Source organism: Cydia strobilella, chromosome 8 (assembly GCF_947568885.1).
Source record: "Cydia strobilella chromosome 8, ilCydStro3.1, whole genome shotgun sequence".
NCBI lineage: Eukaryota > Metazoa > Arthropoda > Insecta > Lepidoptera > Tortricidae > Cydia > Cydia strobilella.
In genome coordinates, this window is record NC_086048.1 from 15,852,313 (window position 1) to 15,868,350 (window position 16,038).

General features: G+C 38.4%; 2 protein-coding genes and 1 non-coding gene across 3 annotated transcripts in view; 2 read left to right on the forward strand and 1 right to left on the reverse strand.

The window, feature by feature from the left end:
• Positions 1-16,038, reverse strand: part of LOC134743744 (uncharacterized) — a 467,732-nt gene that overhangs the window by 305,456 nt on the left and 146,238 nt on the right. The gene's annotated exons all lie outside the window — the stretch shown is intronic.
• The window catches only part of LOC134743795 (intermembrane lipid transfer protein Vps13), a 90,157-nt gene that overhangs the window by 50,104 nt on the left and 24,015 nt on the right, over positions 1-16,038 (forward strand). Inside the window, exons 34-47 of the mRNA XM_063677456.1 lie at positions 703-855; positions 2,437-2,529; positions 3,030-3,163; positions 3,874-3,982; positions 4,464-4,658; positions 6,440-6,596; positions 7,976-8,094; positions 8,776-9,000; positions 9,789-10,004; positions 11,500-11,541; positions 12,118-12,168; positions 13,819-14,022; positions 14,536-14,673; positions 15,048-15,194. Coding sequence (XP_063533526.1) covers positions 703-855; positions 2,437-2,529; positions 3,030-3,163; positions 3,874-3,982; positions 4,464-4,658; positions 6,440-6,596; positions 7,976-8,094; positions 8,776-9,000; positions 9,789-10,004; positions 11,500-11,541; positions 12,118-12,168; positions 13,819-14,022; positions 14,536-14,673; positions 15,048-15,194 — 1,983 coding nt within the window. The remainder of the gene's footprint in view (positions 1-702; positions 856-2,436; positions 2,530-3,029; positions 3,164-3,873; positions 3,983-4,463; positions 4,659-6,439; positions 6,597-7,975; positions 8,095-8,775; positions 9,001-9,788; positions 10,005-11,499; positions 11,542-12,117; positions 12,169-13,818; positions 14,023-14,535; positions 14,674-15,047; positions 15,195-16,038) is intronic.
• LOC134743821 (U1 spliceosomal RNA) lies at positions 5,272-5,433 on the forward strand. Its single transcript, XR_010128051.1, has one exon. It is a non-coding gene; the product is annotated as a U1 spliceosomal RNA (small nuclear RNA).

The window sequence follows — 16,038 nt, forward strand, 5'->3', positions numbered from 1 at the left end:
TAACTCCTTATCCTTATACATATCATTAGCATTTGTATTTCAAAATCAATAAGGCACGCTCATTTTACAACTGCTTTCAACCGAGTATCATTACGGCACACTCTAATGAGCGAAAATGACAATCCGTAGCATAGGTTAGGGGTAGGTTAGAGCTCGTTCCCACTATGTCGGGTGTCGGAACGATTTTTAATCGGGTGTCGTAGTGGCAGAAGATTTTATATGAAGCTATTCACACACGAACGACAACGATTTTGTGTCGGATCCGACATAAAATATCGTGTTTTGTCAGCCCTCCTTCCGGAAAAAATCGTGTCGGCGGCGCTGTTCACACGATGTCGGATGTCGGGCCGACCCCGCCCCCGCCGCACCCCCTGTGCCTCCCGCGCGTCAAATGAGAACCTCAAATGGCACCAGCTGCGGTCGTGGCCGACAGCCGACTAGTGTGAACAGAGGCGCCGACACCCGATTAAAAATCGTCCCGACAGCCGACTAGTGTGAACAGAGGCGCCGACACCCGATTAAAAATCGTCCCGACAGCCGACTAGTGTGAACAGAGGCGCCGACACCCGATTAAAAGTCGACCCGACATCCGACATAGTGGAAACGAGCTCTTAGGGTCGAGACAACGTAATTTTCTGCCAAACAGCGATTTTATTAGACAGTGAGAATTCTGTAGTAATATAATGTATTCTCTGGTTATAGGTAGTGATGCGTCCAGCACTGGAACAAAGTGTGATCGACCTCACAGACGAGGCTGCCAACGTGGCCCTCGTAGCTCACCGGCAAGCCAACAAGACTGTCACCATTTCAAGCCAAGAGACGCTTGAAATCACTGTCACTAGGAGCGGCATGGAGGTAAGATAGAACAACGGACGTATATTTTAGGCTTAAGTAAGGGTATTACTAGCGCCATCTAGTTCGGATTTTGTGAACTAATATAATTTAGTATAGTTTGGTATAGTATACAACAACGAACGTATATTTTAGGCTTTAGTAAGGGTATTACTAGCGCCATCTAGTTGGGATTTTGTGAACTAATATAATTTAGTATATTTAGAGATATGGGTCGAATATTCGGTAATTATTCGGTATTCGCCATATCCGACAAGTTTTTTAATGATCGTTTTCGTCCGAATTATTCGGTTGAAGTGCCCAATATTCGGCAAATATTTTTTATTATGTTTGTCTTGTTGCAACACTGTAAAATGGAAGCACTTCCAGAACTTTCCGAGTACTCACTCTTTTCCATCAGATTACGTTTTGCCATTGTCATTAAAACACATGATGAAATATGTTGAATCCATAGGATGTTTTGGTTAATTGGTGAGTGTCTGAGTGTTGAAAATTTGTTTGCGATTCTCTTGCCTTTTGACCTGTTTGTTTCTACTTTCTAGGGAATTGCCTACGCGATTCATCTTTAATTACTAATGTAATTGGAGCGTTTTCAAATGGTTTATTAGAATGATACAGATGAATCGAACAAGTCAGTCAAATATTCGGTTCGGGGTAAGATCTGAACCGATCTTTCGGCCGAATATTCTTATTCCACAAAGTCCATATTCGGCCCATCTTTTCGAGTCAGGAGACCTTTTGGAAAACCATCACTAGGCGCTGCAAGGAGTTAAATAGTACGGCCAAAGAGGATATAATAAGATAGAGCGGTACTGTCATAGTAAATTTTGTAACCACTGTAAATTCACTGCCATCTATCGACATACTTTAAAACTAAAAATTAAAAAAAAAATGAAGATTTATAAAAATACGATAAAATGTATTTAAATATGGATAAATGTTTTTTTTTTTTTTTCATTAATTATTTTTATGATTTTGACCCATGATCTCTCACTGATATGCGTTAAAATTGTTAAATAATAATCGAAACAGTCAACGCCCTCTATACGAGAGTAGGCCAAAGCTAGTGGCGCCATCTGATCGAGAATCAAATTTTCGTGATTTTCGAGGCACGTTTTTTCCTTAGACTGTATCCATCTATTACGGAGTTATATCTATCTTTGGTACGGCGAACCCTTGTAAGTAAGGGTACTACTAGCGCCATCTAGTTAGAATTTTGTGAACTAATATAATGCAGTAGTGTATCTAAGGCTGTGGTATTCCATCTGTCCAATATCTTTGTCCAATGTCATTGCGTCTCACTCTCTCATTAAGCAAATGTGAGACAAAATACACATTGTATAAAAAATTTTGTCCAATGTGAATTGCGTCTCAAATTTTTCTTAATGAGAGATTTTGTTTTGTGCTGTTACACTTTTGGCTTCTTTGACCTTGTTACCACTTTAAATGGAAATCACGAAACATCACCTAGTTTCTATTGTGTGAACTAAACTACGAGTCTAAAGCGAAACGAATATTTTAGCTGGTGTTACATTCAAAGAGCTATACGGTTATTTCAATATATTTGTTTCTTTTTCATTTTAGGTGCTGACTCTCCTTGGAAACTCATTCTCGGCAGCTATCGCAGACACCGCCGACCAAAGTGGAAGTGTTTTGTCGAAACTGAATGAAGACAATGTAAGTACAGCTCTCTAACTTCATATAAACTTTTTCCCGCGACTTTGTCCGTTTAAAACTGGTTATTACATAATCCAAACGACGTATCACGCGTACACCTAACGCCATCTATGATCATACATGACAACTAAAAGATAGGATAATTAAAAGTAGCAGCTAATCTGGACAAAAAGTGTTCTCTTTGTTACTTTAGGCTTTACATACAATATTGGCATACTCTTATTTTTATTTGTTAGATAAACTTATTATCTCATTTACAGGACACTTATTTGTCTCGTATGTTATATTATGGAACATGACAAGATCGCGTTATTGTTTAGCTTTCAAAGATCGAATTTAAACGGTCGAGACTCCTAATACTAACATTTAATTATTATTACAGTTTAACTCTTTACTTCCAACACATTTTCTTCCAAAATATTTTTAGAAACCCCGCTAAAGTTGTACTATTCATTTATTTCGAAGGAGCGCAATTCATTGACCTGTATCTATCATTCTAGACTACCAAATCGGAGTATTACGGTGCGCCTTATGTGCTGCACAACTGCACGGGGCTGACGGCCAAACTGCTTCTAGAAGACAACCACGACTTCACCGTGTTCCTTGCTGACGGCAAGAAGGAGTCAGACTACAGGTAGGTGTGTCCGTCTCTGAATACTACGGAATATTACGACGCGAAAATATAAAATAAACACATTGTTTACATTTATTTAACTACCTAAAGATACAGACTATAGCGTCTCCCGAGCGTCGGCGTGTAGTCAAATCTGCTGCTCGACGCCACGTTGGCGCAACTGCGTAGCGACGCCATTTTCCATAGCGCTGACTAGACGCCGACGCTCAAAAGACGCTAGTGTGCGGTGGCCCTAAATCGAAAAATTTGAGTGAAATGCCTACAATCCGAAAAAAGTTTTACTTGCATCGTGGTTTCCTAAAACCACACAATATTTTTTTGCAATTATTGAGTTTTGGTTGTTCCCTGACGAAACAGCAGTTAACTGTGACGTAACGTAATATTGGGTAGACTTATTAATTACTTTGCCAAGAAGTTTGATCTATACCGCCCACAAATTTTTCTTTACAAGACGGTTCAACAGGAATGACTGTCAATATCAAGGTAATTTATTCAATGCGTTTATGTAAACTATACACTTAAATACATGCAAAAAAGGCTTTAGCTATAAAGTTTACTAATATTTCATGCCTTCAGCGCCATCTAGTGAGGCATTCAGCAATTTTTTTTGTTGGATTGTAATAAAACATGAAAGGACCGTTTTCTCTTCTTTTATCGTGTGTTTGATAAATATTATAAAAATGTAACTCAATTTGGCTGCATGATTTCAGGGAGGTCGTGTTTGAAACCGGCGCTTGCGTCCCGTTGAAGCTGAAGCGAGGCGGACTCAACATCGTGAAGCTGAACGAGGCGCCGCCTCCGCTCTCGCTTAGCGTCAGGGTGAGGACTTAGTAGGGTTAGCTGTCTCATCATTCGCTTGCACTTTTCCCATTCACTTGGGGTCTACGTTACATATCTTTTTATTCTATACCTCATTGTCGCCCGTGTCATCTCATCATTTACACCGTTCGTGTTCACGTCGTTTCACACAGTCCAACCAAAATTTCTATTTGGTTCATTTGTTTTTAACCGGTGATCGGCGAACCGCATATTTATAAACAGAACAACACCCTCTTGTTGAAGTTACGTCCAAAGTTGGTAGTCCCTTTCAAAAAATAATTTTATATACCCTTGTCACTGAAAGGTTAAGAACCACTGATTTGGTCCAATAGTCAAGAAAGTTTGGCATAATTATAACAATCGGCCGCCTGCGTGATTCAACCCTCCTTGGGAATTCTTTTTACTTTGATAGTGGTCAGAATGGTCAGATTACTCCTTATTACATATTTTTTAAATATTTCAAAATGAAACATTTTTTTAGATAGTAGAACTAGAAGAACACGTGAAAGTTCCAGTGGAGCGAGCGGACAAGCGCTACTTCCCCCTCGGCCGCAAGCAGCCCGGCTCCGTGGACCGCAGCGCGCCGCACGTGTTCCTGCACGAGTCGCGCGGCCTCATCTCCGACGTCGTCATGCAGGAGGCCGCGCTGCACATTTACCTGCGGAGCGTGCTCCAGGTCAGATATATGTCTGTGTTATTATCCAAGGAGCGCCTCGCACGCCTAGGTTCATACTCGTAACATAGAGTAACTTATACTAGAGCGGTACTGTCATAGTAAATTTTGTAACCCCAGTAAATTCACTGCCATCTGTCGACACACATTAAAACTAAAAATAAATATTTATAAAAATACGATAAAATGTATTTAAATATGGATAAATGATTTTTTTATTTGCATTAATTATTTTTATGATTTTGACCCATGTTCTTTCACTGATATGCGTTAAAATTATAAATAACAAACGAAACCGTCAACGCCCTCTATACGAGTGTAGGCTAAAACTAGTGGCGCCCTCTGATCGAGAATCAAATTTTCGTGATTTTCGAGGCACGTTTTTTCCTTAGACTGTATCCATCTATTACGGAGTTATATCTATCTTTGCTCGTAAACAAAGTCATAAGAGAATGACAAATGAGGCGATTTGTTTGCGGCGGCAACGGGCGGTGCTAAGAAGTTAGTTCCAACATTTGCCGCTAGATGTCGCTGTGCTCTCCGCGTCGGAATCGTACATCGCGGTGTTAAGATTTTTCTACGATTGAGGACCCTCGTGGCGAACTGTAGTGAACTCATACTTACCTGGCATAGGGGATACCGTGATCAAGAAGGCGGTTCCCCCAGGGCGAGACTCTTCCATTGCACTGCGGTTGGGTTGACCCTTGCGATTATCCCTAATGTGGATAACTCGGATGCGTAATTTTTGGTAGTGGGGACTGCGTACGCGCTGTCCCCCCCATAACAACTTGAAAAATAGCCATTATTTGAAAGTGAATATTATGTAGATTACCGTTAGCGTATATTTATCTGTTTTTCTCGTCGGTTGACTAATAGATAAAATGTTCTTTTCTTATTTATAATTTGGTCCGTTCTTTGTATAAGATTTTTACTTTGTGCTATTTACTACGTTATTTTATTTATTACTTTCTATTAAATAAAAAAATGTAGTTAAATGGCACAAATGGGTATAAGACCGTTTCACGAAAGCTGGAGCAAATTTCGCACCAGCCATTTTTATATTATTGTATTTTTGAATCTTATGAATCCCAATCATTACAATAACTGCGAAGCAACAGTTCAAATAGCGGTAAGGGCATTTATGTGATGGGCTCAAATATTTATTTCTTTACTGTCATGGGTGTTTTAGGGTCCCGTACCCAAAGGGTAAAAACGGGTATTACTAAGACTCCACTGTCCGTTTGTCTGTCACCAGGCTGTATCTCATGAACCGTGATACTATAGCCGCTATAACAACAAATAGGTATGTACTAAAATTATAATTTGCACGGAACCCTCGGTGGGCGAGTCCGACTCGCACTTGTCCGGTTTTTAAACAATAAGTATTCATATTATATGGATTTTTTTCACAACGCTTCGAATCATATTTTAAGTAGAGTTCTAAACTGAACATGTTGTGTACGAAAGAAAGTCTAATTTTTTTCTTCTCCTTTCATTTATAGTATCAATTTAAGAATATTATTTATAAAGTATTTATTTATTTATAAAATTTATTATTTATTCACTAGACATGTGTAAAAATAACATTTAAAACTCGCGTTTTGAACACATATTAAATCACATTTACAACCGGGTCTATCGCGAATTTATCTGGTCTATGCTGGGACATCAGTTAGCCGCGACCACGACCAGTGAAACCTGTGTCGAACGAAACTTCGGTAAATAAAGGTAACAATAAAAATTCTCGATAGACGCGGTTGTTAATGTGTAAAAATGTTCCACAGGTGACGAACAACCTATCAGTCAACGTGTCAGTATACTACATGACGTTGAGCGGCAACGAAGTCCGTTTACTGGGCGAAGTGAAGCCAGGCGCCACCTTGCGGCTGCCCCTACAAGCTGTGCACACGCCCACTGCTGAGATATTCTTCTCTGTCGAAGGTACGGATTAAGACAAGCTGATTGCCAGTCTGTTATACGTCGACACAGAAGTAATAGTATTATACAGAACGGCCACGCTCCGCCCCGCCCCGACTCGTATGACCTCGCCCCGCGACAGCAGATTGACGAGTACTGTTTTTAAGCAACTTACACAATGCCGCGTGTACAGGCGTGCCGTTCACACATAGAAACGCAAGTGATTTTTTATGTATAGCGTGTCCGCCCTTTGACGTTGACAGAATTAACCTCTTGCGTCCCACGGACGCGCATTAAAAGTAAAAAACCCAGGGTTTTTGACATGGTACGAGTATATGCCTGAAACTCGATAGGTTAATTGACTACAATAACGTCAATTATACGGTAGATTATTGAGACGAGTGTAACATTTAACAATGGTTAGGATGGTATTCCATCTGTCCAATATCTTGGCCCAATGTGTATTTTGCGTATTGAGAGAGTAAGACGCAATGCACATTGGATAAAAAAATTGCATAGGTGTAATACCACCCTTAGTTAAATATGTTGATGTGAACACTTCACGCCGAGCTACGGGTGCAAAATCAGATGTTTCGGGTACGTAACGCTATTTTGAACACTAAGGGCCAGTTTTACCAACCACAATTAACAGACTTAATAACGTCAAGCAGCAGATAACTATGAAACTTTCCATACAATAAAATTTAGCGAACGGTAAAACGGTGACAGACGGTTTGGTGCAACCGACCCTAAGTAAGCTCACGACGCCTACAAAACTTAACTTTATGATAATGGGCTTGACGGAATTACACATTTTGATACTTTAAACACTGAAATTAAATCTTTTTGTGTAGCCCGCGTAAATCCTGATGGTGAAATGCATGGTAACTATCATGGGGCATACATATATTTGTTTAAGCCGCTCTAGATACCTAAGTATCTCGGAAGCTATAACGTGCCCATTATTTATTTTAAATTATATTATGTTAGTCGCATAAAATGCTACTAATTATCTAATTTACTTTCCCTCCTGGAAATAGTTTTGTTTTATTTCGCCCCACTGGAAGGTTTTTGAAAAGCTATTCTATGCCTAAGTAACCAATAGAATATTTATGTTGCTCTACATCTATTTGTTGAATAAGCTTTAATCTCGATAAAAAAATCTTTGGCATTAAGGCTCTTTTAGACGGTGCGAGAACTCGCATGCGAGTTTGTATGCATTGCGGTATTTGATCGATCTGTTAAATTGATTTTCCCGTCGGAAATTTATGTATTGTGTAATGTATTGCACTGTCTATCTGTGCCTTTAGTTAGGTCGCTCATAATTATAAGTCGTGCTTTTCACTAAGTCGTCGTGTTCTTGCAGTTTATGTGTATTCTTCATAGTTGTAACATCATTGCAGGCTTCACCGTGTCGGTGTCGCCGTTCATATGGCGTGAGCTGCAACAGGAAGTTAGAATAGCGAAACTACTGCAATGCGACTCGAAGGACAAGACTAGCGGGGAAAAGTTCTATCTCAACGTGAGTCTTCTGTGTTTTTTAATTTATTTATCAAAGAAGGATTTGTTACGACTGTTGACGGTTATGTATGAAAGACTATGAACTGCCTAGCGCAGGCTTTTTCGAACCTTCATGGACACTACTTGCCTATTATTAGTTCTTATTATGGAGGAGGCCTTTACCCGTTGAGGGGTCCATATTGTAAAAATGATCACTTAATAATTTTAATAATTAATTGTATAATTTTATTAATTAACTGTATAGCTTTAGCATAATTATTATAGTCGTAAAATAATTTAATTTAACTTAATTTCTGCACGGAACAAAATTTTATTTATTAATTAATCATGGTAAGACAACAATTTAATAATTCATGTGTAAATGTAATAATTATGTTATGCATGTTAAATATTATTATGTACCTGGATTGATTACTCTCTAAACAGTGAAAGCATATATTTTATATGCTTTCACTGTTTAGATCAGTGGTTCAAAGTTGACTGGGCTCTGACCCACCTAACAAATACTGCCAAATTCGGGACCCACCTCTTGGCCGTCTTAAAAAGGGGTTATTGGTAACGCTCAGGTTCCCTAGTAGTTTCAGGGCCCACAGAATATTCGCTCGCGAGTCTCGACCCATAGTTTGGGAAATGCTCGTTTAGATGGTCCATTCGTTAGTTACACTAACATTATTACTTTCAGGCTATCGGCACAATGGAGCAAGTATTCTTTGAGAACACCAACCGGCACACATTTGCGTCATCGTGCTACGACATAGTCCTAAAGCCCGCTGTGAAAATGCAAAACTGCCTGCCAGTGGACATCGTAGTATCCCAGTTAGGACTTAGTCGCACGCAAACGTTCAAGCCGGGAGAAATGTTCCATCTATCACATCTATCTCCTAACAAGGCTTCCATTGTTGTTATGGTAAGATATCATAGTGAGTAAGTAATAAATACTTGATTGTATGAAACAATGTAACATCAGTTATACATATTATCGTCGTAATGAACTTGGCAATGTTGTCAAGACAAGTGTCTTGACATCACGCATCATTATATCAGGTCTTTTGACGTCACCTAATTATGTACCTATGATGATCCTGGAGGAGTTGGGTTGGCAGTAGTGCTGTCAACCCATTACGCAAAATAGGCGCATTATATGACGTCGAGTTGCGGAAACCAAGCCCGCGAAAACGTATAACCTATATAACCTACCTATAATGATCAAGCACTAACAAAGCGGACCGCCGCCTTTACTTGTGTGGGTAATTGCATCTTCTAAATCAGTTCGGCAGGACATTTTGTTGAAGATTTAATTGTAAATCAAGATATTCAATGTTATAGACTTCTTATCATTTACCCCTTCCGCTGTTGTCACTACCTTAATATACACGGTGGCTAAAAAATAAGTGCATTCCCGTTGCCAGGGAGGTTTTGGGATTATACTGAGCAACTTTTACTATGGGACCAACTCCGAAATCGCAAAAAACAAATTTGGCCGTTTCACACATTTGCGCTGGTCCATTTTTTATGGGTGGATACATTTTTTTTCGCGATTTCGTGGTTGGTCCCATAGTAAAAGTTGCTCAGTATAATCCGAAAACCTATTTTGCAATGCACTTATTTTTTAGCCACCCTGTATAAATAGCTGGAAAGTAGGCAACATTATAAAAACGTGGTAAAAATTGACGTAACTAACCCCAATCATTTCAGATACAAAACTACTTAGAGAAGTGCTGGGTGTGCACCAAAAACCTCCCCGACGTTGAGACCGAGCTCTCCGTGTGGTCGTTCGAGTCGCACGACAGCCCGGCGCTCATGACGCTCGACCTCGGCGCGCACAGCGTGGACTCGGAGGGCTCGCAGGTGCTGTCGCTCTACTGCCCCTTCTGGATGCTCAACAAGACGGGGCTCACGTTGTGCTACAGGGTAAGTGCTGGGATGTGTGGGGGAGATGGGTACTTGACGGCTGAATTAGTAGAAGTGCGAAATCTAGTGTAAATTGTCGTCATATCTGCGTGTCTGTAGGCCTAGCACATGATTGGTGCGACAGTATCTCGCGGCGAGATAGACTACCCGTCTTTTTCTAACTGTATTAATTAAAGAGGGACGGGTAGTCTATCTCGCCGCGAGATACTGTCGCGCCAATCATGTGCTAGCCCGGCTGTAATTCAGAGCGACAATATTGGACGTAGATGTTGTTCGAGTGTCTATTTTCGCGGTTACTGATCAAATCCGGAATTTTATTTTATAACTTTGGAAAGGAAGTCAACCTGCTTCCAATAAATAAGTTATTGCTAATCTAAAAAAGAGATTTATAAGATTTAAGGTGGTTTTTTTAAACAAATATGTAACAACCACGAATATTAGCGGATAACGTTTTAGAGTAAACCTTCTCGACGCCATGTCAAACACAAAAGCTGTCACTCGGACGCCACGCCACCGAACGGTCAAAACTGAAATTGAACTTTATGCGAATGCACGTAGGTCTATGTTGCTCTGTGGTCTGTCACGGATTATTCGGTCTTTGGCGTTGGACCTGCGCTGCCGATATATGGGTCATAGGCGTCCAAAAGGTTAAGGCCGCACCGTCGACGGCAGATTTTATGACTGGTTCTTATTTGAAATCGCACGTCTATTAGTTCAGTGGCCTGTCTATGGTATTACATACTGCGATATTTATGGTTACGAACATTTGTTGTGTTATGTATTGGCTCTTTTCTTTAAATATTTATAATATTTTATTCACTTCTAATGTAGCATGTTAGAAATATTAAAATTTTGCAACCGATTCTTTTATACAGGAACTTATTAAATTCTTTTTTCTATTTTGAAATAGGTATTTTACTTAAGTTAGTTATTTTCTTATGTTTTTGTCAACCTGATCAAAAAATGAAAATTCAATTTATCATTACAGATTTGCATTACAATGATTTTAAGATTGAAATATAAAACCAATATTGAAGACAAATACATAGTTAATACAAAATATCTCGCGTTAGACCCGTTCATATCACTAAATATATATGTGTACAAAACGAGAGTTTAAAGTGTTATATTATGAATTAACAAATTTTGGTTAGGTTTTGTGTACGTCTTATTGTATATGTTGTTTTAACATTTAAGGGGCATCAGAGTTTGGGTTTTAATTTAATTGCTAGACGGGTGTTTTGTAGGCTAAATAACGGGCTATTATCACCCTTTATGATTTCTTTTATTAAAATAGTTACGTGACCACAATTTACTATAAAAATACATTAAAATATACTGATCTATACACTAAAGTATTTTATACCTAGCACTGAATAGATTTTTCCCTTAACTCTATTGTATTTCGGTGTCTATTTAACCTTCAAAAAGTGATTAGTACGATCTTTCGTAGTTTGCTATTGACACCAAAACCATTGGCACATATTGATTGCAGAAATCAAAGAAAGCAGAAAAAGAGTCCAGCACACCCAATAAGGTATCCGACCTAACAACAGGCTTGAATAGTGTTATTATTATTATGTTTTGCTTCACATAGCATTTAAAATTGAGCGTAGCTTTTTATCTATGTACTAACGTTTGAGAAAGTTGAATTCGTTTTATTTCTAGATGATTTAAATAAAATTTGGATTGATTAATTTATCTTCCGTCATATTAGGTGAAGTTACGCTGTGCATGAATACTATTTTATTTATATCTAGTTTTCTAATCATCTTGTAAGTCGTATTTGTAATAGTCTTAGTATTGCGTTAGCATGCTCAGTAGGGTCATAAGATAATTTGTACTCAATATTTCGAGTAAAAAAATTACATGTGCAATAAAAATAATCAAATAAACATAAGTAACATATAAACATAACAAAACCAGGCATGCAATTCTGCAATCGGGGATATTAAAAGAAACATTGAAATATGCTGGTATAATATATTTACAACAACCATGGATTGGAGTTTTGAAATATTTTCTTACCTAAGAATCTGAAGAAATCTGTTAGCAGGAACATGGGAGGCAATGTTTAATGTATTTTATAATCCACATAATATGATGATTACAGATGAAACTGTCATGTTGCAGTAAGTTTCTTAGCCGACACGGCTGCATGCCGGTGAGTGGTGTTTCAGAATGTAAATACCGATCACTCGCGGCACTGTTTACTTGGTTTTTTGGGTTGTTATTTTAATGGGACCGGGTTTTGTGTTTGTAGGTTTGGGTGGATAAAATTTTAGCTGCGAGTATGTCCATTGAACATGTCTATAAGAAAGTTACAAAGCGTTTGTTCGAACTTACATTAGCATCAAAAAGTTATAAACAGTTGTAAACAAAAATCGTGCATCTAATATGACAGCTAAAATAGGAGTATCTGTACGGCCCCGTACGTTATGCGCTAACTCTAGTTATATGTGGCTTTCTATCAGAGAAGGGTTTCATGTTTCATGTGCATAAGGACCCTTCTATGATGAAAAGCCACATATGGCGTCATTGACGTCGTACAGTGCCATTGCTATCTCCATAACTCGACAGTCAAATACGGGGGCACGAATTTTTCTTTGACAATACACCTTTTCTACAATCAAAAGCTCTTGGATTTACATCGAAATCTTATGTTCATAGACATGTTTAATGTAGACTTGCTCATCGAGCTAGCTTTACGTAAAATAATAAACACTCTACGGACGCCATGTCACTGCAAGTTTGGTTTATTAATGTTTAATAGTATTTGTCGATCTACGAAGCAAAGGGGAAAGTCTCATGCTATCGTTGATAAGTGATAATGATAAGTAAATTTAACCACCGACTATATATAAAATTCTACTTCAATCTTTAAAACCTTATGTGGCTGGTCAAAAACGGACTAATTGTGGTATTAACATTTTAACATCTCGGATTATGATATATTAAAATTGACGAAATTCTGCAGACTTTTCCAGAATCGGCTACCGTCGGCAGAGTAAGAAATTGTAAATATTGTAATTTCTTAAAGTTAGACTAAGATTGTGATAACATTAGGGTTTAGTTGGGTTTTGGAGTTAACTGTTTAATTAATGGATAATTGGATATTATTATTAATTTATTATGACCCTACTGTAGCACATTTTATTTAATTTGATCACATAATGCACTAAATAAATAAATATAGAGTAAATGGTTAGAATTTATATTTTAACTGCATGTTTTGCATGGATATATGAAATGTGTTTAATGTGTATTATTAAGACTAGTAAGTATTGTTTATAAATGAAATGACACCGTAAGATTGTGCACCCGTTAGTTTACAATCTAACGTAGGTTAGCTTAGGTTAAACTGACGAGTGTTTACAATTTTACTGTGACATAAATATTAAACTGAAAATATATTGGCATATTCTACCCCAGCTTCCAGCTTTATCATAAAAACAATAAACCATAGATTCTCACTAGAAAGTCTAGAAAACAATATTAGAAATAGCATTACTAATAATTCCTCGAATGTCAAAGATGGCTTTCTTTCTAAAAATATTTAAGTAATAAAATGTATGCATGTATTGTTATATCTGTTAAAAACCAATAAATTATTAGGCGACTCTCTATAATAATGTTTTTTGTCGATCGGGAAACAAAAACATAATTGATATAATCCCTGCGCGGCATTTCGGCTATTCAACAATTTCTTTGACAGTTTCCGGAGCATCAGATTTCACAAAGGGAGCTTTGCTTTAGAAAACGCTTGGCGCTATACTTAAATCTCAACTTTAAACATAACAACTGTTATTTTCAGAACGTCGACGAGACGGGGAACGTAATATTCCACCCTAAAGAGTACAAGGAACCTATTCTATTCTCATTCCGAGCCAAGAACTTCTTCGGCAAGAAGAAGGCCGCCATCAGGATAGACTTTGGCGAGTGGTCCGAAAAGTTCTCTCTGGACGTGCCCGGCAGCTCTGGAGTTATCACGTGCCGACATGAGGGCAGGTCTTACCAGGTACACTATACTACCTATTTATTTAGACGGTCCGTGATAAGTTAGTAGCGGAAGTATTATGTCAGTAATTTCCTTCCGAACGTTGACTTGTAAAGTGGGCCTGGGGATATGTAACGTTAACTGTCGCTCCGTTGGATTGAGGAGCAGTTGCCATCCAAGCACGTAGAAATTATTTTTAAGTCTAAGAAAAGACCGAGGGTTCCAAGAAGTTATCTCTGGGAGGTGTTACCAGGATGCGTAGCCGACATGACAATCGTTTACCGTAGCGAACGAAACACTACTGTCACTGTCGCACTAATATGAAAGAGTGATAGAGACACAAAGCGTTTCGTTGTCGTAGCGTAAGCGATTGTCACCTTGGCTACGGACCCAGGAATACAATCCTACTAAAACAATTGTAATGTTACTATTGTTACGAATAGTGTTGGAACTGGCTATCAGGGTGATGTTTTGTAATGACTTATTCATAAAGAATGTTTATTATAATAAATCAAATTGAACTTTTCCTTTTAGGTGGCCGTGACGAATCAGTTATCGTTCAACAGTCTGACCAAGATGGTGATCTTCACGCCATACTTCCTGATCATCAATGAGGCGGCCTTCGGCATCGAGTATCAGGAGTTGCACCGTTCTGCTGACCCGTGGAAAGAGGTAAACCACTATGGGCTAGCTGCAACAAACACAATCGACGGACTGATCAACATCACTTAGAACTCTTAGAAGAGAAGTACTTCCCATACAATAAAATTTACCGATTTTTTTTATACTGACGGGCAATTTGGTGCAACCGACGCATACTTCATATTTATGAAATATTGCGTCTCATTAGAAAAAAAAATTGATCTCTATTTAAATCCCCCCCTCAATTGGAGGAGGGTATCCCAATATGGAACCGGCAACAAACTCGGCGGGACACATCTTTTCAAAACCTTACATCTTATAATTGACATTTCAATATAATCATTCATTATATCATTTATTAATAATATTTCAGAATTTATTATTAATACCTGATGTTGTTATAGGTTGAGAAGAACTCTAGCGCCCCCCTGTGGCCCGTTGTAGAAAAAGATGAAAAGCTTCTTATACTGCGCGTTGCCGGCACCAAGGACATAACCGCACCGTTCCTGTACACCGAGCAACACGGCTCCTGCTTGAAACTTAGCAATGAGGTAAGAACAATATATATATATATATATGCCCCACTTTAATAGAGACGCGGCTATGTCGTGTCGAGGACTCCTCTGACGCATCTGTCGCAGTGTCGAGGCTATCTTTACTCCACATTTATTGTGTCGAGAGCTCCGCTTTCATAGCGTCGAGGCTAAATTTGCCCCACTTTAATAGTGACGCGGCTGATAATATATATCAGCCGCGTCACTATACATATATATATATGTATATGTAGACCTCCATATCGTGTCCGACAACGGCGACCTTTACAATTTCCTCTGATGAGCACGTATATGGCTCCCAAAACCGAACTTTGTTACAAATATCCGGTTGCACTGTGCACAATAAAGCTGCCCTTGTTCTTTATAAGTGTATGCGTACAATACAAACAAAAGCCATGCAAATACAATAATAAAATATCACATAAATACCTAATCATTCCACAAAGTCAACAATAAAAACATAAAAAAACAAACATAAAAAGATCTAGAATCATAAATAAATATATGTCATATACGAAACTCCAATGGATGTCATATACGACAGAAAAAGTGCCCAGGGCTGGGATCGAACCAATGATTAGATGAGGTAACATGTCGTAAAGAAAATTTTTTTGCGCAAGCTGAAACAGAGACCTTTGCTGATTCTCAGTCAATAACTATTTTTGATTATTCGCTCTACTTAGTAAAATAAATGGCACTTCGTTTATTTTACTAATCAGAGTTTTATTTATTTTACTTTATCCATTTTTATTGTCCTGCACGGGTTCTTACATGTACAGTCGCCGTCAGATATATCGGAGCGGCCAAGGTGCTCACAAATATCTGAACACGCCTCTATTGT